This window comes from Saccostrea cucullata, unplaced genomic scaffold (assembly GCF_032062105.1).
Source record: "Saccostrea cucullata isolate Sc308-1 unplaced genomic scaffold, CSIRO_AGI_Scuc_v1 ctg5895, whole genome shotgun sequence".
NCBI classification, from domain to species: domain Eukaryota; kingdom Metazoa; phylum Mollusca; class Bivalvia; order Ostreida; family Ostreidae; genus Saccostrea; species Saccostrea cuccullata.
Genome location: NW_026920047.1, coordinates 90,063 through 114,674, shown reverse-complemented (window position 1 = coordinate 114,674; position 24,612 = coordinate 90,063). Strand labels below are relative to the sequence as shown.

The following is a 24,612-nucleotide window of genomic DNA, read 5'->3' as shown; positions in this document are numbered from 1 at the left end:
TGATGATGCACAGAGCTGTAATCTACAGTGAAAAATAATAACAATTATATTATATTATATTCATGCACATAAACTTTTCATCCGTTCTATTATTTTATTTCATAAGCTAAACTAAATTATATGTAACAGGAAATAAAGTTACAAAGACTCTTTTTATTTCTAAATTTATATAAACCTCTTAATCTTTATTATGACTTATTGTGTAATATTTGTCTTAAAATGGTACAAAATGTGAAGAAAATTTCTTAAAGGGACATGGACACAGCTTGAACTGAATTTTTGAAACCACTTTTAATGATTACAATACTTGTAAAAGCATCATCGAATGATCAGTGAAAATTTGAATATCACTTGTTGATTAATTAACGAGATGCAGAACTTTAAAGCTCTTCATAATGTAAACAATGCTCGTACATATAGAAAATATCATATTAAATTCTCTCTAAAAATAGTCTGCTTTGAATAATTCGTACTATAGTTCATTCCTATAGGAAATAGTAGTAGAACGAATAATTCAGAGCAGACTATTGTGGAACTCTTCAACATAGGAGGTTTAAATGAATGGGATATTACAGAGGAAAAATAAACAACTTTATATTTTGTTGGATTGCAGATCCAAACTTGGGTAAAAATGTATAAATTTTTAATGTATCTTGTACTGCGTTCTGATGTAAACTTCATATTCATCACTGTTTATCACCAACGGAAGCAAATGAGATTAAGGTCCGCCCATAATGTGACGTAAGCGGTCTAATATTTCATCAACAGGTCCAACATCTCACTCAGAGGTATAACATCGATTTTTATGTACACTCAGTAAAACATCAAATATGTTAGACCTTTTTCGTACAGATTTATACAGGAACAAATTCTTAAACCTAAAACAACTTCATTCTTTTCTTTCCACTTCTAAACTATAAGACATACGGCTTATATCTTTGAATAAATCGTATAAAAATGTTTCAATAAGCATTGGTATAATCAAGCAATACATCTCAAATAACGACTTATTTTTATCATAGTAGGGGAGACACATTTTTAAATGTGAGCATTTGTCATCTAATAATCAATTTCATTTACTGATGTGTAGTAAAAATCACAATATCTTAGTTCTTTGAAATCTGAACGAAAACTAATTGGCAGAGAGTAAAAAATCTTAAATGTAAGTAAAAAAAAACCCACTGGAAATACATACAGCTCTACAAACTGTTTAAGCTCACATGGTTTTTCACACAAATTAAGGTCACATTGTTATGATATAAGATTGTGTATCGATACAACAAAATACATTTTAAAAGTATTTTGTTTACATAATTTGAGTTTTATTTCATTTTACTGAAACATAATTCACACAAATCAATTGGTAGAACTTTGATATATTCATGGCTGAAAAATAAAAACTATTCTCATTTGAATTTTTGTAGTTTCTTGCCAGTTGTAACTTTTCCTTTTTATGCGTTCTTTTGAAAGCAATAGCTCTTGGCAGAAACGTAGACATGGATACAGTACAGCTACTGTAACTTGTATTATCTGTACATTTTGACTCTCTAACTCGGGATGGTAACAGTATTTTTCATCTGTTTAGCAGCTTTCTATGTTAATAAGGTTGGATTTTTAAGAGTCAACTTCTAAAATCTAGAATCATGAAAGATTCATCCAACTGCAAAATTTTAACGTTTCAAACCGTAAATGCAGAAGAATTTTCCTTTTCACAGAAGGAATTTACTATTCAAAAAAATAAACAATACTTCATTATCCTACACTTTAATATGGTTTCCTTTTGCAATGTTATCCCTTTTCGGCGCTACATTTCGACGAAACAAAGAGGAGTATGGTAAATGAGCAAAGATTTTATAAAAATACTCACCTTTAAGAAGAAAATTGAAAATTTCAACGACATGGGATCAAGGAAAGCTCATTTTATACAATTTGTAAAAACCTATGGTAGTATCGTATAGTCGAAACATCCTACCATTTATTTATAAATTTTCCTTTAAAACATCCACTTTGGAAACTCAAGATAATGATTTTAAAAGACATTTATGCTTGACATTATGTATGTAATATAACGAAGGGTAATGCTATTGTACTGTAGTTCCAAAATGGTTATTTTTATTACAACAATGTGACCTTAAATTGTGCAAAAAACCATGTGAGCTTAAAAAGTTTGTTGAGCTGTATATTTGCCGCCGAATAGAGGTAGACAAAATAAGTCCAGATACATATTTAACACTTTTTTCTCTGCAGAACAAATGATTAAGGTAGAGGAGAGATAATTTTGTGCTGATTCGCAGTCCGGATGTTCAAATCTCAAAGTCGGTTACGTTGAAAAGTTTTACTCGCAACATAAGAAATTGTATTCAACGAGCGACAAAATTGAATGAGGATCTTTCTCCTTAGGCGTAGTTCCATCTTCAATATTTTGTTAAGTCGACTGTTCATGATAAAGTCATAGAAGCAAAATTGGTTTCAATCAGTATTTAATAACACGACGATATATCTTTTTAAAAAGTGCAATGAGCAGAGGGACGAAAGATAGAGAAGCAATGACGTCATCAAACAAAGGCGACAAACAAAGTAGGGTCATCAAACTAACGATAAAATAGCATACTGTTTAAAGTATGATGGTGATTTCTTTTTTCAACACTTCCTGTAACTTTTTGTTTCAAGTTCTTTTAAATATTTTAGCGGCATGAATCTCATGGCATCAGTCCACTAACATATGAAAATCCACCAATAAACAACTATTTTCTCTAATAAATATGATTTAAAAAAAAAAGATTTCAAAAATACGAATCAAATATTTGCCATTAATAATGAAAAATAAATTAGTAAGTATGGTATACTATCACATGTAGAACAATAAATTGCATTTTGCGTTTGTGAGAAAAATTTCATGAACTTACATAATGAAAAATGCATGTTAAGTATAAGTCACATTATCCAACGATGGGGTTTACGATGAGAAACCGATGCGTTTTTGATGAAAATGGCGTGGTTGCCGGCCGGGCATCACTAGTTATCGGACGGTGACTGAGTCTTTTTTTGCGAATCGGTGGGGTCATCGGTAGGGAATAATTCGTAGTTAAAATTCAGCGATGTCTCCAACGATGCCTCACATCGCTCCTCATCGGCAACCCATCTTTAAGACATCTTTCAAGGATCGGCCGATGTATGGCCGAGCATCGTCCAATATACGTTGAATCTGAGGTCATCGGGGAGTTTAGTGGTGTTCAACAGATAACGACCGATCATCGGTCGATGTTCGACCAAACATTGGCCCGTAGTCGACCGATGTACGAACAATGTTCACCAATGTGTGAGCGATGTGATATACATCGGCCGATTATCCTGGAACATCGTTTTATGATTAGCATTGCATTGCTGGGTCTTTGTAAGTCCGGTCGGCAACCACGTCATTTTTCTCATAAAACGCATTGGTTGACCATCGTATACCCATCGCTGGATAATGTGACTGATACCTTAAGAACTACTTGGCCGATGTGGACCGATGTTCGGGCATCGTTAACACCACGGATTACTACCGATTACCACCGATCTACGTCTACCGGCCGGGAAATGTGACCTAGGCATTAGCTGGATATATTTTGAAATATTATATCCAATTCTTATTCTTGAAAATAAACGTCGCGTAAATCAACGTCAAAATATCGCAACGTTAACCTAAACAATGCTACCTTTACAGCTATATAAAACATAGATAAAGCTCTGTACAGGTATATATTGGTAATTTCATAAAAATATACACTCTTTAGAGGAATATAATTAATTTTGACACGGGGCCGAATTTTGTGACAAGTGAACCAGGTTCTTATGAGAGGCTCCTTAAAAATATAGAGGAACCCAAAATAATCTCTGTACAAGGAAATATATGACTTAGTAATATAATATTTAAAAAAAGCGGAATAATGAATCATATAAAGTGTTTGAATTCCTTCTCTTATATGCTACTTTGTAAACACACATCCTTATAAGTACACAAAGTCTGTAAAAAAATCTAAAATGACGGAGAAGACAGCTCTGTGACTCAGATATATTAAAATACCGGAAAGTTTTGAAAAAAATACTTTTAAGTATGTGGGTCACGTAATTCCATTACGAAGAGAAAGAGAGATTGATGAACAGGATAGATACACAGACATTAAAATATGGTAATGGTTATAAGCTTTATCATTTTATTGTTTATTTTTCAATAAAACAACATAAAAAATGATTAGTTTAAATATTATTTTTCGTTGAATTAAACATTAAGATTTAACTTCATGAGTAAAAATTAGGTCTATGGCATGGATTTCAGTTCCTTTTTATTAGACTCATAAAGAATTCTTTTTGTATGTCATTTTTTGATTTTTCATTTTTAGTGAAATAATTTTAAATCTCGAATGAGATTTTTAGAGAATCTTTATTACATAGTGCCATTGTGCACCTCTTATTTAACATTTTTAATCAGAAACATATTTCGAGTTTACGATTTCAAAACATCGACACTGCCATATTGTAATAATTATATTGAAGAGTACCCATCTTTTATCCGCATCCTATACCAATGAATCAATTATAATGAAACCTTCACAAGCATTTGTTCTTTATTACATAATGCTATTATGCACCTCCTATTTTACTTGTTGGTGTGCCACTTGCTTCGGGTCTCTGAGGTCAAAAAATGGACTTTGCAGTTATAAACCGCGTAATATGAGAGGTGGGGGTTATCATTTAGTGAGCTCACTGTTCACAGTACCTCTAACTTTTTCTGTGTTTATTCGTGTTTACTTTTTAAATCTTTTAACATTCTTTCCTTTATTTCTACAATTTATTTCACATATCAATGCTAACTTCGCTTGATATAAAAATTATCCCACGTTTTAAACTATGGTAAATACCCTAACATACCCTACAAATTAGACAGTGATTCAATAAACAGTTAAGTCATTTAATTTGAAGGGCTTTAAGAATATTTAGAAGCACAATTTTCCTCCATTTTAAGTATATTTTAATTATGGACCCCCGTACCAGTGTAATTCAATGTGACCTGTGTGAGACCGTTGTGGTACAGATGCACTGTGATACATGTCTTGTCAACCTGTGTAAGGCCTGTGTGGGAGAACATACGATTTCCGATGAATCCAAAAAACATGAAATTGTTACAAACAGTCTTCGAAAATCCACTCCCCTCTACCCTGGATGTAATTTTCATATCAAAAAAACAATGTGCCATGATGTATTAAAAATTCTACGAGTTCTTGATGAAAGAAAGGGAAAAAATTGCCAAGAAACAAATGAAGCTAAAGGAGACGATATGCCCAACATACATGGCTATTGCCTCTGATGTACAAAACAGAATTAGTCAATTAGAAAAAGATTACGGATATCTCTCAACCGCCGTGATAGAACACGGAGATACCTTGCACAGAAAAATTAGCTTCATGCTGAAGTTCATGAGACGGAAATCAAACAGTTCAAATCTTTGCAGAAACATCTGGATGAAGTTACCTGTAAAATATCTGATATAAAGAATGAAATCAGTTTCATTGAAACGTTCGTTGATTCTAATGACACAACAAGACTCTTAGACATTAATCTTATACCCAATATAGACAAATATAAAAATCTTCCGCAGAAAATTTTGCCTTCTTTACCAAAATTTACACCTGGCAAAATCCTAGGAGAAGAGATCAGCAAACTTTTCGGCGTCTTAGCTCCGAGTTCTTTAACATTAGAAAAACATGACTAAAGCATGAGGACAACACAGAAATCATCAGAAGCTGGATCCTCTTCTCCAGTCATTCAGTTGCTTGATAAACCAGAGACTGTCACCACCATACACACTGGATATGAAAATCTACTCAATGTGGCCTGTCTGATTGATGAAGAAATCTGGGCAAATGGAACTGACAACACCATGAAACTCTTCAGCATCAACGAAGGATCACTACTCAAGTCAATCACAACCAAGTCAGGAAAAAAAACTCTATGACTTAGAAGTAACGAAAAATGGAGATCTAGTTTATACCGATCACATGGATAACACATTGAATATTGTGAAGAATGAAGGAATAGAAGGGATAATCAAAACACAGAAATGGGGTCCTTACAGTGGCTGTATAACGCTCTCTTTTGATTTGCTGGTTATCATGTACATGAATAATGTTCGAGAAAAACAATCAAAGGTTGTCCGTTACTGCGGCTCCACAAAGAAGCAAACGATTCAGTTTGATGATCAAGGTAAACCTCTCTATTCCACGGGTTTTTACTACAGACATATAACTGAGAACAGGAACCTGGATATCTGTGTATCTGACCATAAAGCTGAAGTAATAGTGGTAGTCAATCAGACAGGGAAACTGAGATTCAGGTACACTGGACATACTCCTTCTCCAAAGAACAGACCATTCAGTCCATGAGGAATCACCACAGACAGTCAGAGTCACATCCTTACAGCTGATGATAACAATCACTGTGTCCACATCATAGACCAGGATTGACAGTTCCTCTATTATATAAAATGTAGTCTGATTGATCCCCTGGGACTGTGTATAGATTCAAATGATTATCTGTTCGTTGCTCAGTTTAGAAATGGAAAAGTGAAGAAAATCAAATATCTGCTGTGAAACCATAACAAAGAAAAAACATTAAATCATGTTAATACCATAAGAAAATGTTACCATTTAATGGAAGCACTGTTTGCTGATGAAGTAATTAATTATGTCGCCCCAGACGAAGTCGGGAACGACATATTGCGATTGTACGCATGTTTTTTTGTCCAGACGTTTTCTTGATATAGTCTCTGCTAGTTTTCAAACGCAGTTTACCATTCCTATTTAAAGTTGTACAATTGTGACGAGGAAAAAAAAATATGGTCTTTTAAATTCCTTACACCTCAATATATAAGACATTTAAGCAAATCTACTTTGAATGTTTCATCTAGTCAGAAACAAAAGAAGATCCAACCTTAATATAAAAAAAAAATTATGATATTCGTTAATCAATTGAACTTTTCTATCGTCAACGTTCTTTTGTTATGAAACAATATACATGTACCATTCAATTGTTATATGGGGTTAATGTTTCTCAATTGATTCAATGTGCAAAAAATGTTCCATGGACGAAAAAATTTCAAACACGTGCCAAGCCTTCGACTAATAAGTTGATGAAATAAGAATATTTACTGTTTTTTTTTAAATATTATTTTGGAAGTTCTATGGTCGATACAATGGTCAATACAGTTTATCATTAAGTCAAATGCTGATAACCGTTTTTCATACAATGTTTTAGGCCATTATTTTTACATTGAATTTACGGATTTTTTTGTTTGCCAGATCATGATAAGGAGCACACAGCGAGTGTAAACAGTCGGCAGGGGATGCTCACTCCTCTATAGCACCTGATACCTCTGATGTTTTTTTTAAGCCCATGTTTGCTCTACTCCAAATTTTCAGTGTTTTCATGGACTTTGAGCTTGATTATTGTTTGAATCAAGCTAAAGATCCAGAGCAAGAGATGTGTGGAGAAACATTCAGTTTACAAAAGTCCTGTACACATAAATGATACATTAAAATTATTTTCTGGGAAATATTGAACAAGTACTAGTATATTCAAAACTAACAATATTTTATGATAATACTTTTTAATGCCAGGAAATTGAAAGGAGGAATTATTTCATACCAGTGTATTCAAAGAACATCAGCTGTAAGCAAGGCACAATGGATCTATGTGCCCAAGGACAAGAGGGAAGGTGTGTTTGGTATACTTCAGCTTTTCTATCACCAGCTTCCTTTTATGGAGTTCATGTCCCCTATATTTCCAGAGTCTGTTATAAAACATTTTTAGAAAAGCTATTTACAAATACCGGGTATGTTGATTTTTAGAACATCAATAGGGGTTACCTTTAAATGAAATTTATCAGCTGTCAGAAAGGTATCAGAAAAGCTGTACACATCACTCAATAAAATTGTAAGGAAAGATTTATATGCAGGTTGATTTTACATAATACCCTTTTAATTCACATTCAGAGTATTCTCAAGCAGAGTGCTACAGTTCTGTAGCTTTAAATGATCTTGCACTCACACATCTTTCTAAACAAAATTTCTTTTTCTTTCTTCCTCCAAAACATTAGAGATGGGATCAGGTGCCACGGCGGAGTGAGCATCCCCTGCCTACCGGTCACAACCGCCGTGTGCTCCTTGTCATGATTTGGGAAAAACGGCAAAATCTGTCGTCAATTCAGTTTTCAAAATAATGGACTAACAATTAGTATGAAAAACGTCAATCAACATTTGATCCAATGATAATTGCATTTACCGCCATGTGCGGTAAATGCCAGTTATCGAAGAAGAATAGCCTAAGCGCGATAACTCCCCTGTCCTCAACCAAATTTCCAAAATAGCCCCAAGCCTTAAATGCGCTTGCGCACACATCCTCTTCGCTCGACGATTTTGATCAGACAGCATCAACAGAAAAATCACCTCCAAGTTGCAACCCATTACGTGGATTACTATATTGTACAGGTATCGTTCCACCGGTCATCGGTATGTATTAAACATCTAGTGAAGCATTGGAAGCGAATTGGGCGTTTCCCTTGCCTCAGCACTTAAGATGTCAGCAGATTTTGCTGGATCAATATTCATCATCACCATCCGTTAATGGCGGCATGCCAAACGTTAAACAAAAGGGCTTTAACTCTACATATAATTTGACCATTCATAATTAGTAAACGATGTTAATAACTTACAATCTCAGATTCAAACAAAAAAAAATTAATAGTAAAAATTTATATAAGCAAATAATAATAATAATAATGAATTATGTACATGTTAAACACAAGTTACACAGTTGTTTGTTTTATAGAAACATGCTCCGTGCAAAAAGGACTACAAAGTCTCCATATGCCAGGCCCGGCCGAGCTCCAGCTGCCACCAAAAAGGCCAAAGCATCCAGGCCTACAAGCACCGTGACTCAACCGAACCAGGTCACCACTGCTACAAGCACCGTGACTCAACCGAACCAGGTCACTCCTGACGCCATACCTCCAGCCTTATCAAACCAGCCTACAACTTCCTCAGGAATAGACATCCCTGACCCCTTAGAGTTTGAGGCATCGCCAACAATGCTTTCTCCAGGTACTTCAGGCAGCTCTAATACATTATCTAATTCAAGTGCAACAACACCAAATTCATTATGTGGCGTTTCAGACGCATTGGGCGTCCATGTCCCAGACAACCTGAGACAAAACATATATGATAATGCATTCATTCACTTGCATAAATTACTTCCTCTCAAACCAAATGACGAGCCCCAGCAACAGCTCGCATTTGTTGCCGGCGAATTAGTGCTAAAGGCTAAGCATAAAGAAATCAAAATAACTTCAATTGAAACATGGACAAATGCTTTCCTCATTTTCAGCAGCATTTACTTGACTAAGTTCCCTGAACACATTCAATCAATCCTTAAATACATTAACATCATACGCACTGCTGCACAGCGATCATCAAACTTAAACTGGCTCAATTATGACATACAATTTAGACTAAAGCGCTCCAGGAACCATACTCTCGACTGGGGGTGTGTCGACGCAGAATTATGGCTCTTGTATGTGTCTCATGGCCACAACACTCTATCACAGCAAACCCCAAATTATACATCTAAATCGCCAAAATGCTTTGACTTCAATTACAAAGGCACATGCGGAAGACCATACTGCTCTTATCAACATGCTTGCATTAAATGCTCCAATAATCACCCACTCATAAACTGCCGCTGGCACAACAGTCAGGCATTTCGCACAGAAAACTTTCGCCCATCCCAAGCCGAACATCCCCGCCAGCCCCCAAGCAGATTTCAGAGTAGAGGGTTCCCCCCAAACCAACCAAGGCCTCTGGGACTTGGCCCCAACCCCAGTCAACGTTAACATCCTAAAATCAATGCTAAAAGACTACCCCTTGCAACATATTGCTCATGAATTAATCAATGGTTTTCAATATGGTTTCAACATTTGTTATTCGGGTATACGGGAATATCAAAAATCTAAAAACATGAAATCTGCACAAACAAATTCACAGCAGCTCCAAGAAAAAATTGATCAAGAGGTTAAATTAGGTAGAGTAGCTGGGCCGTTCAAGAATATCCCCATGTCAAATATCAAGTGTAGCCCAATAGGCATTGTTCCCAAAAAGCAAGGGGGGTGGCGTATGATTTGTAACTTATCTGCACCAGAGGGAAATAGTGTTAATGACTTTATAGACCCAGATCTCTGCACCGTTCATTATACATCATTTGACTCGACAGTAAGAATGATAAAAGAACTAGGCAAGGGAGCTTTGTTGGGGAAAAAAGACATTTCTAGTGCATTCAGACTCCTTCCTATTCGCCCCGAGGATTTTTCCTTGCTTGGTTTTTATTTTAACAACTATTATTTCGATAAGTGCCTCCCATTCGGTTGCTCTATAGCATGTGCTACATTTGAAAAATTTGCCACAGCCCTCCATTGGATTGTTCAAGATCGAGCCAATATTGACACATTAGTACACTACCTTGATGATTTCCTTTTTGCAGGCCCTGCAAACACCCTTGTGTGCAAAAACCTCATGCAAATATTTGACATAACTTGTGAAACGCTCGGCGTTCCTCTGTCAGAGGAAAAAACTGAAGGTCCTACAACTTGTTTAACATTTCTAGGGTTAGGGATTAATACCATCACCCAAACTATATTTGTCCCTAAAGATAAAGTCGACGCCCTTAAAGCCCAACTTCAAAACGTTGCCTCGCGTCGCAAAATTACTCTTAAAGAAATGCAATCATTAGTTGGATCTTTGGCATTTATTTCTAAGGCAATACCTGCAGGGAGAGCATTTTGTAGGCGATTTTATGACAGCCTATCACAGGGATACAAACAACAGCATTATATCACTATCTCAAGGGCACTTCGCGAAGATGTAGATATATGGCTTGAGTTCCTGTCCGACTTTAATGGCACAACTGTATTCCCAGATATTCACTGGTCAGATAAAGACACTATTCACATATCCTCTGATAGCTCTGGTTCACTTGGGTGTGGGGTCATATTTGGTACACAATGGTCCTACCTACAATGGCCCTCAGAATGGTCACAACACGATTGTAGAGATCTGACTTATCTGGAGTTAGTCCCAGTCGCCCTTGCAATATACATATGGGGCCACAAACTACAAGGCAGAAAAATAATCTTGCATATTGATAACATGGCTGTTGTCGAGATAATCAAACAAAAAACATCAAAGTCACCAAGAGTTATGTCCCTCCTCAGGCCTTTTCTTTATAAAATATTAAAATACAATATCCAAGTCCGCTGCGAACATGTACCAGGTCATTCTAATTCTATAGCTGATGCCATATCTCGTTTTCAGTGGCAAAAGTTCAGGAAGCTGGCCCCCCATGCAGACTATTATCCCTGCCAAGTTCCTCTGGAATTCTGGAACCATTTGAGCAGGACGTAGAACAACTACTCTCAGCATCAGTCTCTCATAGCACTCAAGAAATATACCAGAAAGGTCTTGACTCATTTGCACAATTTAGAAAAAAAATTAACTTAACAGAAGTATGGCCCCCTCCCATAGACCAATTAATTAACTATATTGCTTACCTATCCTCAAAGGGGACAACATACTCTACAGCCAAAACCTACCTAGCTGGCTTAAGCTTCAACATAAAACTTGGTAATTTCCCAGACCCATGCCAATTTTTCATAGTCAAGAAAATGCTAAATGGCTTTAAACAACTAAAACATAGAAAAGATTCAAGAAGCCCGATAACATTTCCCCTATTAGTCAAGTTAATAGACTCGCTGCAACATGTGTGTCGCAATTATTATGAAAAATTACTGTTCTCCTCAGCATATGGGCTCGCATTCTTTGCTTTACTTCGAGTTGGTGAAATAACCACCACTAGGGCAAATACCCACAGTTCCCCATTATCAATAGAAAATGTATCAATATCCCAATCATCCATTCAGATCACTTTAGGGAAAACTAAAACAGATCAGCATGGCAAGGGCACAACAATGCACATTAACAGTACAAAGCACAATCAAGTCCTATTCCACAACATTCTAGAGTACGCGACCCATAGACCATCACAAACTCAAACATCACAGTTTCTGTGCCACATGGATGGCTCACCCTTGACTTACTATCAATTCAATCAAATACTAAAGAAAGCTCTATCATTCCTCAAACTTGATATATCAACATTCAAATCCCATTCATTTCGCATAGGGGCTGCAACTTCATTGTATATGCAAGGTACTCCAGAGCAAGAAATCAAAACCATGGGTAGATGGAAATCCAACGCTTTTAAGTCATATGTTCGCCCTAATACTGTAGTCTTGTAGATAGTCAGTCTTACTAACTGTAAGCTAAGTTTGCAGGAACTCGCTGCAAGGTATGGATTGTTGGATCTTCCATCATCAGACGAGCCGAAGATTACTGCACACGTTCACCAATTGGCCAAAACTTGTCTCTGGAGCACTTAAACATAGATGTAACCTGGTCCGGATCTGGGGGACTAAAATGGGAGCAACTTGATCAACACATTGCTAGTTTGTTAAATCGCCACAATGAAATCATTCCTCAAGTTCTAATAGTTCACTGTGGTGGCAACAGTATTGGCATTCAGTCCCTTAAAAAATTACAAATAGCCATGAAATCATTATTAGACTCCATTCATAGAAAATTACCAAACACTCTTCTTGTATGGTCAAACATACTTCCTCGCAAATACTGGCGTTACATGATTTCGAGCGAAGCTGCAGAGAAATCTAGAAAAAGAATCAATAATTCCATTGGTTGCTTTGTTGTGCAAAAGTTAAATGGGGCCCTCATTCGTTACCCAGATATTAGAATTGATCAGCCCAAATTATTCCTCGATTGTGTTCATTTATCAGATCTTGGAAATTCTATTTTTACAACTACAATTCAAACGGCATTGTCCAAGTTTCTGACTTCCAGTCAAAAGGTTTTCCCCACACTCCCATAAAACACAGTATCTGTGCATGGCTTGTAAAAGAAACACCTTCACACCATCCCATATTCATGATAGTAGTCGCAATTGCACTGAGTTGCATTGCATCCTTCCCTCTCCCCTCCCCCCAGTTATGCTGATTGATGCTTTGATATGTTGTGTTATATTGCTTTGCCACATTATTCATTGATGATACCCTGCATATTGTTTTTGTATTGCTTTGAGAATCATTGCGTTGCTTAAGACATGATGTCTTGTTTGCCAAATTGTCCGCCACTTGTTGGCGGATGGATTGCTGTCTCGAAATTCGTGCACAGCAATCCACTTGGCAGAATTTTGCAACAAGCCATCGCTGGCAACTTCTGTTTACCCTCCAGGGTTGTCAGCACCATATGGCTCCGTTTCTGCAAACCGTAGGCGCCAAATGCCAGATTGAGGATCGGCGCTTACTCATTGACACTTGCAATAATACTTGATCATTGTCCATTGTTTGATACCATTGATTTATTATGTAATAACCTATCTTAAACAAAATAAAGCCATGACAGATACTGCCATTCTGAATTGCTTATTCTTTCGAGATAATTGCATTTACCGCCATGTGCGGTAAATGCCAGTTATCGAAGAAGAATAGCCTAAGCGCGATAACTCCCCTGTCCTCAACCAAATTTCCAAAATAGCCCCAAGCCTTAAATGCGCTTGCGCACACATCCTCTTCGCTCGACGATTTTGATCACCCAACCGCCCCCACCATTTTATGTAGATTAATATTCCTCATCTAATCCACACATTTTTTTTTTCCTTTACACCGATCATCCATAAAACTTGTTTACATATACCAGTCATCCATAAAAACTGCTTACATATATACATCACCCTATTCAGTTACGTACGCGGATATGCATACATATAGTATTTTTATCATAGGTATGTTAGGGCATAAATATTGTGCATTCAATTATTGTTAGTTTTCTCCTGTGTTTCTGCTGTTATCATTTCTGATTCCAGCGCAACATCGTCCCTCGTCATGGCTTTAGAGATCCTTCCAGGCTGCAATCCATGCCGACGAACTTCAGAATTTTGCAACAAGCCATCGCTGGCAACTTCTGTTTACCCTCCAGGGTTGTCAGCACCATATGGCTCCGTTTCTGCAAACCGTAGGCGCCAAATGCCAGATTGAGGATCGGCGCTTACTCATTGACACTTGCAATAATACTTGATCATTGTCCATTGTTTGATACCATTGATTTATTATGTAATAACCTATCTTAAACAAAATAAAGCCATGACAGATACTGCCATTCTGAATTGCTTATTCTTTCGAGATAACTTGTAATTGCTGACAAGGTCATTGCATCGGCCATAGAACTTACGAAATGATGACTTTTAACGAAACTGCCGCAATTCTTGTTTCATCAACTTGTTTGTCAATAATATACCTCCTTTTAGAAATTGTTCATACGTAGAGCATGCTCTTGCATATCGAATCAAATGAGATGAATAAACTTGCATAAGTAAGGGAAGTTGTCAATGACGATAGAAAAATAAAAGTCATCACGTTTATCATAAAGTCATGTTGTTCTACGAGATTACCATTAACGTCTTTTTCAAGTAATATATCCAAGTATGAAACAGATGTGTCAGACTCTGTGATATCTTTTATATCATTCTCACCGGGATATATCATTGAAATAAGAATGGAAATTACAATTGTTATTTATCATCGCTATATCTTGATGTCGAGTTGAAGTCCACAGCAAGTATTTTCTTCTTTTCACGCATAAGATTTTGCACAATTCTGCTTTATATGAATACAAAAATAGGTCTGCTAATAACGGGGCGCAATTGGGTACCCATGGGAATTCCATAGATTGTTGGAAAACCTGGTCACATTTCAAAATACACATAGATATTGTCAATCAGAAACTGAAGCATCTTTCTGATGTGAACTTTAGGGTTCTTGTGTGTACAATCAGAATGTATTTAACAAAATACATTGTAATTTTGCAAAATTACGAATGACAATGTAGGTAAATTTACAAGTTCTATTTTTATTGAAAAAGCAGCTGTCAATGATATCGAAAAGTCTGGACTTAAATTTATCGTTGGGAATGGTTGTGTATATAAAAAAGTTGAAAAGTCGTTTTTAAGCTGCTGATTTTGGAAAAATCTTGAGATTTTAAATGGTCCAAAAGTTCCTTGGAATTTTTATATAAATAAAAATATTCACAAAAATTTCCAAACAGTGTCTTTTCAATCCTAATTTAGGAAAAGAAATAAATAACCTTTTGAAATTTCGTCTGGTATCAGCCCTTTTATATCTCAAGGTGTTTACATAACAGTTTTTCAGAGGAAGTTACAATTGGGTTAAAAAAGATAAAACAAGACGTTTTTATTTAATTTGGCTGAGCACATTCGCTAATGGCATAAAATGGAAAATTTTATGAGAGTCTTTAAATTATAAAGAAAGCAAAATAAACTCTGTACAAGGAAATTTATATCATAATTATATATTAAAATATTACAGAAGCGGAATATGCTACTTTGTAAACACATACTTGCATTCCTAATAAGTACATAAATTATAATCTGTAAAAAATTAAATGATGAAGTCTGCTTTGTGACTCGGATGTTAAATAGCCACTCATAGACCAGGAAGTTTAAAAATACATGTAGGTTTGTGGGTCATGTGAAGAGAAAAGAGAGCTTGACGAACACGATAGACACGCAGACATCAAAATCAGGTAATAGTTAAAAGATTATTTATATTATTGCTCATTTTTCAGTTTAAAAAAGATTTTTTTTTTCAAATATAATTATTTGAGTATAATGTTACTTGGAAGTTAAAACTTAAAATGTGTTTAATTTTAAAGCATGAATTTCATTTCCTTTTTTGACTCATTAATAATTTTTCCGCAATGGAATTCATACTTATTGTAGTTTTGAAATAATTTTTGATCTAAATTTGCTTTTTTCCTTTGGATGATATTGTTAGTAGCAATATGCATTTTAAATTTTACAATTGAGGATGGGTGAAACATATGGAGATAACGAACGGTATTCAAGATCAAAAGTCCATAAAACAATACAAAACAGGAGCAGAGCAAACACGGACCTCCAAAACATCAGAGGTTGGAACAGGTGCCATGGAGAATGTTTTAGATGTGGAATTTTATCTGTGTATAAATAACACAAAGAAATTTCATGCATGCGATTTATGTATAATATACAATTATAGCCTTTTGTTGAGGTCAATCCCTCGATATATAGACCTAAGAGAAAGCATATCGACCGTGCTCGGTCGACATGCTTTCTCTAAGGTCTATATATCGAGGGATTGTACCGAATCAAAAGGCTACAATTGTTTTATTATTTTTTATCAGTAAATAAGAAATGTCTTAAAATCCTTCTTTCTAATACTCAGTACATTACCCTTTCATACAAGGAATTGTTATGTCATTTGCATTATGACGTCACAATCATGAAAACCAGCTGCAGTATCTGTTTTTAGAAATATCCAGTTTATAAAGACTATTGTGACGTCAGCACTATTGTTGCTTCACAGAAGAACGTTTCTTATTTTAGAAACAGCAGGTTAATGAATTTTTAAAATAGAAACATTCAGTCTGTAAAACTTTTTATACTTGGTCATTTGATCCAGTTTGAGCCAATCAGATAGTTGGAACAATAAAGAAAAATAATATTTTTGATTAATTTTGAATAGAAATGACATAATTGATAAATCCCTAAAATGTATTTTTTATTGTTTAATGTTCCTCTCGAAATCTTTCACTCGTATTTAACGACGTTCAATCCTGATATTTAAAGTCTTAAACTTTTTTTGCCAAGTATATTTTTAGTTTTTACATACATAGCATAATTAAAATTCAAATCAAAAAATGGGGGTCAATACGCTTCTTTTGGCCCTACAGTACATTTAATATGACCTTTTTGCACGGAAATTTGTGTCTTAATTAAAAATCAAATTTTTGACGTTTTCTTTCCAATATTTTTATCCAGTTAAAGCATGAAACAGAATGAACTCTAAGTTTGTTTAGAAAAGACACTTAAAAATTGTGACTAAGAAAAAGTTTTAAATTGCTTCGCACAATCAATAATTTGACCTTTCTGCACTAATAAAAAGTGATTTTTCTGGCACTGAAAATTTAATAAGCAAGAAAATTATTTTAAAGTCTGAAACTTTTTCTGATTTTAAGCAAAGAAGCCAAATTTATCTTGAATATTTAGAAAAGATCAAAAGCGGGGGTACATGTATATGATGTAAATTTTCAGATATCACTAAAAAAGTGTAATTTTTACGTTAATATTGGTTCAATTATTTCCCGGATTTTCAGAATATATTTACTATATTTGTCACACTTTGTTGATAGAATTCATAAATATTTTAATAGATATTTTCAGAACCAGCATAACACATTTAACTGCAAAAACAGCTTTTTGTGCAAACAGGAAGGAAAAAATAGGAATCCAAAATTAACAGTATTGTTATAGTTCAAAATGGAAAAATAAACCCTGATCATTTTCATGTAAAAAAACCTTCCGCCACAAATTATAGTCCCTATCTTAATTCTACTTGAATGGAATTTCTTGGCTTAAAAATCGAATGTTTATTGCGATTTCTAGTTTGTTTTAAAATAAATTTGTTGAGAGACACTCTGAAAGCTTGTTGGAAAAGCGCCAAATTATGACATTTTCCATATATTTTGTATTTCTGCCTTAGAGATTTCTTTTGATGAAAGTTGTAAGACGTCACTTATTTAGAAATTTCAAAAAAAGTTGATCCTCTAGGTTGGTCTAGGAATTATTGACAAAGTTTATTTCTTTACCCAATACCTCTAAAATTGTCATATTGCAGTATAAATACATATCGGTGTAGATGAATAATCGGTGCAGATAATTTGTTTTGGTTAAAAAAAAAATATCGATGTCTAGATTGCCAGTATGTTTCTTTTGATGTTCTGTCTTGGATACATAAGCGAAAAATGCAATTTAAATCAGATAACAAATTATTTACGATTAATATGAAGGAAAATTTAGGAAAATATTTATGTAGAATGATTAAGTTCAGTTTGATTTTCTCAGCAAATTAAACTTATTTAGTGACATAATTGGTCTATGATAAGCACATTTTAGTGGTTACATGTACATATATAGCCACACTTTGTAAACTGAAAAGTGATATAATAGGCCACTTGTACTGAATTAAATTAATAAAAGGCGTTTCTAAATTCTTATGTAAAAATTAGATTATTTATTAAATAACATAATTGGGAGTTTACACCAAAGCATATATTACAAATTAAATTCCTGATTCTCTGAACAAGGCACTTCTAAACAACGGTCATATAAACATTCTGAAACCTTTCAAGGAAAATTAATGTGGCTACATGTTTCATTCACTATGAATAGCATTATTTCTCGTTTCATTTTTTTTTTCAAATACTAGAACTGAAATTTTCATACCGCATAAGCAAAGGCAATGGCGATTAGCGGATCACTTAATTAATTTAGAGATTTAGAGTGCTATTCTCAAATATAATATCAAAGTAAAGCTGAATAAAAAATACAAACATTTTTGTTTATTTCCTAGGGCTCATTTCACAAATCGTTCATGGATTAAATGAATCAGATCCATGTTAAAATAATGTTTTAAAAGACTGAGGAGCAAAATGAAAACAATCTATCCTTCTGTATTCAATAATCCAGAAGTGAAAAAAGAATTAGATAGATTACATGATCAGTACGTACTGGTCCCTACTGAAAAAAAAGCAGGAAACAACATTGTCTTCATTTGTAAGGCTCATTATATAAATTGTATTTTAGAAGAAATTGGATTTAATTCTATTCTACAAGTGGTAATCAAACTTATACTCATAATTCCCTTCCTAATGAAGAAATTTTTCAAAATCATACGTCAATTTTGATCATTTTTAATATCCCAAAGAACTTAAATGCAAATATCCATAGATCCCAATGACGGCTATTCCGTTTAGTAAAAGAGCAAACTAGCACACACAAACTAGCACACACAAATTTAAATCATTTATTCACTCCAACTCCCTTTCGAGAGGATATAATGATTTTGTAATATTTCACAGGAATGTCAAATTAGAAAGAGGTTGGATTTGGTTCATATTCCTCAGCTGATTTCTTCATAATGATTTCCGTCGTTAAAGTGAAACTGTACTTTTTAATCGTGACTAGTACTTTCCTTATCAGATTCTTAACCTGGAAGGGATTTAAGTGAATTACATTTGTGAATTACATGAATAATTGGTTGTTCATAACATATACCCTGTAAATAATTTTTTTGTTTATAACATCTACACCCTTAATTATTGAATTTTTCATTACATTTATCAGTTCAATTTGCACATATACCAGGAGGTATTAATGCAACTTAGACATTGTTACAGACAAAAAGACCGTTTCAATTTTTAGTCATTTAATTTAATCATTTTTTAAGGTGATATAAGAATATTTAACGCCCTAACGATGTTATTTATTTCCTCAATTTTAGGTAAAAAATTGAATCATGGACCCCCGTACCAGTGCCCAGGATGTGATGCGATGTGACCTGTGTGAGACCGCTGTGGTACAGATGCACTGCGATACATGTCTTGTCAACCTATGTAAGGCCTGTGTGGGAGAACATACGATTTCTGATAAGTCCAAGAAACATGAAATTGTTACAAGCAATCTGCGCAAAACCACTCCCCTCTACCCTGGATGTGCATCTCATGTCAAAGAACAATGTGAAATGTACTGTAATCAATGTGATATTCTTGTGTGTGCCACATGCGTTGCTTCAGATCAACATTTAGGCCATAAATTATCAAAAATCCTACAAGTTCTTGATGAAAGAAAGGAAAAGATTATGAATAAACAAATGGAACTAAAGGAGACGATATGTCCAACATATATGGACATTGCCTCTGACATACAAAACAGAATAAGTCAGATAGAAAAGAATTGTGAAGATCTTTCAGCTGCCATAGAAGAACAGGGAGATGTCTTGCACAGAGAAATAAGGAAACATGTGACGAACCTTCAAGATGAAGTTCATGATTTGAAAATCAAACAGTTGAAAACTTTGCAGAAACATCTGGATGAAATAACCGTTACAATTTCTGATATTAAGAATGAAATCAGTTGGATTGAAGCTTTTGTTGATTCTAATGACATAACAAAGCTCTTAGCAATTAATCTTACAACCACAATAGACAAATATAAAAATCTTCCGCAAAAAATTTTGCCGTCGTTACCAAAATTTACACCTGGCAAAATCCTAGGAGAAGAGATCAGAAAACTTTTCGGCGTCTTAGCCCCAAGTTTCATGACATTAGAAAAACATGGCTACAGCATGAGGACAACACAGAAATCACCAGAAGCTGGATCCTCTCCTCCAGTCAAACAGCTGCTTGATGAACCAGAGACTGTCACCAACATCCACACTGGATATGAAAATCTACTCAATGTAGCCTGTCGGGGTGATGAAGAAATCTGGACAAGTGGAACTGACAACACCATGAAACTCTTCAGCATCAATCAAGGATCACTACTCAAGTCAATCACAACCAAGTCAGGAAACAAACTCTATGACTTAGCAGTAACGAAAAATGGAGATCTAGTTTATACCGATCACATGGATAATTCAGTGAATATTGTGAAGAATGAAGGAATAGAAGAGATAATAAAAACACAGAAATGGGGTCCTTACAGTGTCTGTATAACGCTCTCTTTTGATTTGCTGGTTATCATGTATAATATTCGAGAAAAACAATCAAAAGTTGTCCGTTACTCCGGCTTCACAAAGAAACAAACCATTCAGTTTGATGATCAAGGTAAACCTCTCTATTCCACGGGTTTTTATTACAGACATATAACTGAGAACAGGAACCTGGATATCTGTGTTTCTGACCATAAAGCTGGAGCAGTAGTGGTGGTCAATCAGGCCGGGAAAATGAGATTCAGGTACACTGGACGTACGCCTGGTCTAAAGATTGAGCCATTCAATCCACGAGGAATCATAACAGACAGTCAGAGTCACATCCTTACAGCTGATGATAATAGCCTATGTGTCCACGTCATAGACCAGGATGGGCACTTCGTCCGTTACATAAACTGTGGTCTGAGTGAGCCCATGGGATTATGTATAGATTCAAATGATTATCTGTTCGTTGCTCAGTATAGAAATGGAAAAGTGAAGAAAATCAAATATCTGCAGTGAAACCATCACAAAGAAATTACATGACATTAAATCATGGCAATAATTTCTATGGATGCACTGTTTGTATATGATGTCATTATTTTTTCATATGAATGCTTATTATTATATATAAGTTAAGATGGATTTAATGTTTTATTGTTCTATCTGAACATAATAGTTTTTGTTCTCGTAGCTTTGTATAAAAAATAATAAATCACGATGAAATAAATGTGTGTTTCATTGATTATAAATTATCAACTGTTTATCTTTGTTAATCATTACTTATTATGTTTGATTTAATGTTTTATTGCTTTATAATCTTAATCTTTTTGTTCGCTGCCTATGTCCCTTTAAAACTTTTTATCCCAAACAGGACTCCTTTTTTCATTGAAGGAAAAGTGAACATGTCGATACTTAGTTATGGTAGCACTTAAAGCTTAAAAAGCAAGTGTCAGACAAATATTTTGATATTTATTTTGTTATGCAGAAGACGTAAAACTCTATTCATTATAACACACATTATAACATTTATTATAACACACACAAAAAAACTATTCAGCTCTTCTGTTCAAAGTGAATATTAGTATCGTTTTCTTCTAGCACAAAATATTAGAAAAAGTACACAAAATTAAACAAAAATGATAGAAAGGGCGAAGAAAACAGGCGATTTAAATATACAGATTTTATCATAAACGATATATCCTATACAAATTCTATCCCTCATTATTAAATACGAGTTGATTAAGTCATATTCAGTCTCTTCTTCGCGACAGAGCAGTGACGTAGAATCGAATTTGAAAGGGGGGTGTAAACTTCCCTGAAAAGAATTGACAATTAAGCGAAAAGAAGACAATGGTTTGATTCGGAAAGGGGATGGGTAAGTTCCATCCAACATCTTCATAGGCGTAGTCACAGGGGGGGGGGGGGGCAGCGGGGGCACTAGCCCGCCCGCCCCCCCCCCCCCACTTTCAGATCTGGGGGGCAAGTGTATGTCTGTGCCACCCCCTCACTTTTTAATGAAGAACAAAGATCACAGCTATTTTCCCCCAACATTACCTTTACTATAGGAAATGTTCATTGAAGGGATAGTTGCCCCCCCCCCCCCCACTTTTTGACCCTAGTATAGTTATATCGAAGAATTGTGGAAAAAAAATTGGAATTGAAAGTAACTTGGCCACTACCCCCCCCCCCCCCCCCCCCCCCCCGAAATAGGATTTTCCAGTTTGGGGAACTTTCAATTATTATTATTTTTTTTCTTGCTTGTCAAAGACTTTCTGGAGTTGAGCCCCCCACTTTTAAGTTTGTGACTACGCCTCTGATCTTTCATTGCTATTTTTCTACACTAACTTACTTTGTTTTCCCGTTCATCGGTAAGGTCTGAGAAGTTGCAAAAGGTCCGTCCCTCCCCTTTTATGTCCAACAAATAGATAAGATTTAATAAATCATTTTTGTTGTGTCTGTAGGCGCCTACCCCGACTCCAAACTACCCCCTTTCATGATTCCTGGATTCGCCACTGCTTGCATAATCTGAATGTCAAAACTAAATATGTAGTTTTTTTGTCTTTACATATTCTTGTATAATCTGTGGTCTTTTCTGCAATTTTGACTTGTATTTGTAAGTGTGCTACAGGTTTTACTCGATCGGCAGTTTAATTATTTGTACATTGTAGAATTTTAAAAATATCGTCTGACAGCACTGTCACTGATTCGCGCCAAAATGGCAGACATTGTAGATATACCGCCTATCGACTCATCGTGGACCAGAATCGTTAATGAATATCCCCTGACCAGCTTACCAAAAAAGCTCAACAAGAGAACGGGTAAAGCAAGAAACTCGCTATTTGAAGAAGTTGATCTGAAAACTTACGAAAAGGGTGCAAACATGGTCGCTTTCCACACCAATTTACAAAGAATTTACCCGTGGATTAAGACTCTCGATAGCTTTTACTATGGTCACCTGGGGAAAAGCGATAGCTACATTATTAAATGGTATGATGAACCTGAAATCTGGGAAGATTCCAATGATAGCGCCAATTCTATTGTGATTGAGATAAGAGAGAAGGATAATAGCCTAGCATACAATGTAACATTTTTTATTACAACTGGAACCATCAGAGCCCAGGGCAGCAAGTACATGTTATTCGTTGAGAAACACTTTCCAATCCTGAAACGTGTACTCGGCCAAATTCTTCACTTGAAACTTCCACATTCATCGGTAGAACACACGGAAACAGAAAATCAGCCATCAAACAATGAGTCGAGAGTTGTCGAAACTGATGATGAGATAACACTAGTAAAAACGGCAGCTCAAGCACAGAGCCACGATAAACGTAGTAACGAGCATCTAGTAAACCTACACAGATTTGAAAGTTCCATGACTGATGCAATAGGCAAGCTTGAGGCCAGCCAAGGAAAGTACATGAACTACTTGGTCACCCTTATCAATCAAAACAATGATGCCTGTTTAAAGAAATTATATCAGTGTGCAAGAGAATTAGAAGAGATTAAAGATGTCTGTCTATCTCTTAATAAATTTAAAATGGATGTCACCGAAACGCTCGAGAGAATGGAGAAACAGCTTAAAACTCCCATGTCTTATTCTCAAGCAGTGAGCTCCTCCAATGTTGGAGATCTTCAGCCAAAGCATGACACAGCAGCAGCGAAACCTAACATCTTACTCATTGGGACATCTAACGTGAAAGGAATCAATGAAAACAAACTTACCCCGGTTGCGGAGATCACCAAAATAATAAAATATACAATGAAAGAAACCAGGGACTTTATCCAAACCTGTAACCTACACCCAGACATATTAGTTCTTCACCCACTTACTAATGACCTGACAAAAATGGAGCCACAGGTCTGTGTTGATGTCCTAGAGAGCTTGATCCAAACAATTAAATCCAAATGGCAAAACACTATCACAATACTCTCACTGGCCACGCCAAGACTGGACAACCTTGAGTACCATACCAATGGGCAAATTACCAATGCAATATTGAAACAAAGATTGTCTGAGGTACCAATGTTGTTGTTCTGCGACCACGGTAACATGCTTACAGACGGCAATCCAAACCCTGAATTTCTTGCAGAAGACCAATATCATCTTTCAGTTAAAGGAACATCGCTATTAGCAGCCAATATCAAAAAACCATTCACACTTTCCTTAACATTCCTGTCCAAAATCGGGAAAGATCCAGATCTAGATTCCGCCACAACAACAGGAGAGGTCGAGGTCGGGGTTACACGAAGTATTAATGTTGTGTTGTAAAATGTGAAACATTGTAGTGTAGTCTAGTTCTTGAAAACTTGGCTTCTGAGTTTAATTCGTTAATATCAACACTCTCAGATAAGAGATGCTTAATTGATTT

The 24,612-nt window shown here is 35.3% G+C and overlaps 3 protein-coding genes across 6 annotated transcripts; all 3 read left to right on the top strand.

Annotated features, from left to right (window-relative positions):
- Positions 1-6,038: 6,038 nt before the first annotated feature.
- Positions 6,039-6,422, top strand: LOC134242167 (uncharacterized). The gene has a single exon (XM_062724231.1). The coding sequence runs from the start codon at positions 6,039-6,041 to the stop codon at positions 6,420-6,422; it is 384 nt and encodes a 127-aa protein (XP_062580215.1).
- A 1,889-nt stretch (positions 6,423-8,311) lies between these two features.
- LOC134242195 (uncharacterized) lies at positions 8,312-14,089 on the top strand. 4 transcript variants are annotated; one of them, XM_062724295.1, is made up of 3 exons: positions 8,312-8,546; positions 8,866-9,137; positions 14,020-14,089. In XM_062724295.1, exons 2-3 carry the CDS (start codon positions 8,870-8,872, stop codon positions 14,046-14,048), a joined length of 297 nt encoding a protein of 98 aa, XP_062580279.1. In that variant the 5' UTR covers positions 8,312-8,546; positions 8,866-8,869; the 3' UTR covers positions 14,049-14,089. The 4 variants fall into 4 exon arrangements, with proteins under 4 accessions (XP_062580279.1, XP_062580270.1, XP_062580261.1 ...); XM_062724286.1 differs by lacking the exon at positions 14,020-14,089 and adding an exon at positions 11,400-13,250 and having other exon boundaries at positions 8,312-8,519; XM_062724277.1 differs by lacking the exon at positions 14,020-14,089 and adding an exon at positions 11,400-13,250 and having other exon boundaries at positions 8,312-8,525.
- A 5,416-nt stretch (positions 14,090-19,505) lies between these two features.
- LOC134242150 (E3 ubiquitin-protein ligase TRIM23-like) lies at positions 19,506-21,278 on the top strand. Its single transcript, XM_062724192.1, has one exon. It carries the CDS (start codon positions 19,568-19,570, stop codon positions 21,260-21,262), a length of 1,695 nt encoding a protein of 564 aa, XP_062580176.1. The 5' UTR covers positions 19,506-19,567; the 3' UTR covers positions 21,263-21,278.
- The last annotated feature ends 3,334 nt before the right edge of the window (positions 21,279-24,612 follow it).

What these genes read in the sequence shown, in the direction of transcription:
- LOC134242150 (XM_062724192.1), top strand. Translation starts at nt 19,568, where the DNA reads ATGGACCCCCGTACCAGTGCCCAGGATGTGATGCGATGTGACCTGTGT.
- LOC134242167 (XM_062724231.1), top strand. Translation starts at nt 6,039, where the DNA reads ATGGATAACACATTGAATATTGTGAAGAATGAAGGAATAGAAGGGATA.
- LOC134242195 (XM_062724286.1), top strand. Translation starts at nt 8,870, where the DNA reads ATGCTCCGTGCAAAAAGGACTACAAAGTCTCCATATGCCAGGCCCGGC. An exon ending in GCCAACAATGCTTTCTCCAG is followed by an intron (nt 9,138 to 11,399) that starts GTACTTCAGGCA and finishes TCTCGTTTTCAG; the next exon opens with TGGCAAAAGTTCAGGAAGCT.